Genomic DNA, 2,358 nt, shown 5'->3' on the forward strand with positions numbered 1-2,358 from the left:
ATATAGGCGAGGTGAAACTAGAGAGGGGCATATTAGAGGGCGACAGCATGTCTCCGCTGCTGTTCGTCCTCTGCCTAGAACCGTTGAGTAGAGTCCTCACTGCCCAATCGAACAAATGTCGATCGAACATGAAGGAGGGTGTTTTAGCACCAACCATCTCATGTTCATAGACGACATTAAGCTGTTCGCTCGGTCTTCAGAGATCCTCACTCAATGGGTAAAGTCCTGAAAGGTTTCATGAAGGCCGTGGGGTTGGAGCTCAACTACAACAAGTCGGCGACTAACACCCCTGTGTGCGGTGACCTAGTCAAAGTCTTGGAGGAACACCAAGGATATAAGTATCTTGGTGTGGTTGAGAGTCCAGCCTCATTAATCACACCCGAAACGAGAAAGTGTGTAGTGGAGGGTGTGCGTAGTAGGGCGGCAATGTTATGTAAGACTCGGCTCAATGCACGGAACTTATTTCATGCCTTGAACGAGTATGCCATCTCATTGCTAAACTACTACGTTGGCCTGATCGAATTCGAGCCGAGTGAGTACGATGAAATGGACCTTATTGTCCGAAGAGTACTCCGAGAGAATCATGTCCACGTGTTGGCAAGCAATAAGGAGAGATTGTACTTGTCTCGCGGGCAGCTAGGACGTGGACTGAGTAACATCGTACACTTAAGTGAGCGAATTCTTACTAAGATGCACGACACCTTGTGGAGTGGGTCGAGTGTATCCCAAAGGAAGGCTGCCATCCTTGCTGCTGAAAAAGCGCGTGGTACACACCTAGGGACCATAAAAGGCTATGTGTCGGCTAAGTATGGTCTAGGTGCTACCCAAGTTAATGTGAAGGAGTTGATCAAACTTCAAAAGGAGTCTTTAATTAAAAAGATCAACTTAAAAGTCCTTCACAAGACTCTCTTTAGCAGCTGGACAACCCGCACATTGACGTATCGTCGTCATCTACGTGGCTGAAATATGGAATAACTCTCCCCGATCAGAAGGGTTGTTCTCATATTTGCAGGATAGGAACTTTTTTAATGGTCAACGGAAACAGTGTAACCACTGTAAGAGTAAGGCAATGACCGTTGACTATTTAGCCACGAAGTGCGGGAGTGCTTTACCATGATTACACATGGAGGCATAACGAGGTGGTGAGGTCCCTCCATCTTTTGCTCTGCAATAAGTACGGCTTGAGGCGGTCCAGAAAGTTGCGAACCCATCGAGTTCAATCGGTGTGTGAGAACTCGCGGGTGTGCATTAAGGTGGATACCCCCATACGCACCTCGATTGTTGTCCAGCACAACAGACCCGACATTGTGGTCCACGATAGGTCACCGGGGAGATTGTTATCGTGGAGGTGGGCATTACGTGCCTAGACCGTTTGCAAATAGTGGAGTGGAGAAAAGGAGGAAGTATGACCTCCTTGCAAACGAGCTAGGAGTGATGCACCAGTGCAAAGTCCATGTCATCCCGTGTGTGATGACATGGGATGGACTGGTCACCAAATACCACAAGCGGTACTTAAGACAGTTGGATGTAGATAAGTCTCTACACTGTAGAGGTTTTCAAACACTGCGCCGCGGCACATTTTTGTGCCGCGGGACGATATAAAATGTGCCGCGTGAAGATCTATATTTACTTATTTTTTGTTTAATTTTTAACTTAAAAATTATTTATAATGAAACAATTATAATAAATTATAATCACGTTGCTATTTGTTATGTCTGTGCATTGGAGTATTCGTCATTACAAATCATCTTTTTTATCTATGGGTTTTGACTGTTGTGGCACTGGAAATAGTTTACCACAGTGCCTGATTTGCATGGAGGTGTTGTCGAATGAATCAATGGTTCCATCTAAACTTCGTAGACATTTTTTATCTAAGCACCCGGAATATAAAGATTATTCAATTGATTATTTTAAAGAATTAAGCAAAAAACATAGGTAGTGTTAATAATTATATATATACATATTTAGAGTAAGTAAAAAATCATTTTCAAAATCATTTGGAAAATCAGAAGATGCAGTAAAGTGCTCTTATCTAGTATCGGAATTGATTGCCAAGAAAATGAAACCTCATACAATTGCCGAAAATCTTATCCTTCCAGCATGCAAATTAATAGTCCGAACAATGTTTGGCGTGGAATTTGAAAAAAAATTATTCAAAATTCCCTTTTCGGACAATACTATTTGTCGAAGAATTAGTACAATGTCGTTTGATATTGAAGAAAAAGTGGTATCTATAATGAAAAACAATTTATATTCATTGCAAATTGACGAATCAACTGACATAACAGGAATTGCACAGTTGCTTATTTATATTCGTACTGAAAAGTCAGAAAGTATTATTGAACAATTTCTTTTCTG

The 2,358-nt window shown here is 41.9% G+C and overlaps 1 protein-coding gene across 1 annotated transcript; it reads left to right on the forward strand.

The window, feature by feature from the left end:
- Window positions 1-213: 213 nt before the first annotated feature.
- LOC115229023 lies at window positions 214-963 on the forward strand. The gene has a single exon (XM_029799451.1). It carries the CDS (start codon window positions 214-216, stop codon window positions 961-963), a length of 750 nt encoding a protein of 249 aa, XP_029655311.1.
- Window positions 964-2,358: the final 1,395 nt, after the last annotated feature.

The sequence above is a fragment of the Octopus sinensis genome, unplaced genomic scaffold (assembly GCF_006345805.1).
Source record: "Octopus sinensis unplaced genomic scaffold, ASM634580v1 Contig11633, whole genome shotgun sequence".
Taxonomy (NCBI): Eukaryota; Metazoa; Mollusca; class Cephalopoda; order Octopoda; family Octopodidae; genus Octopus; species Octopus sinensis.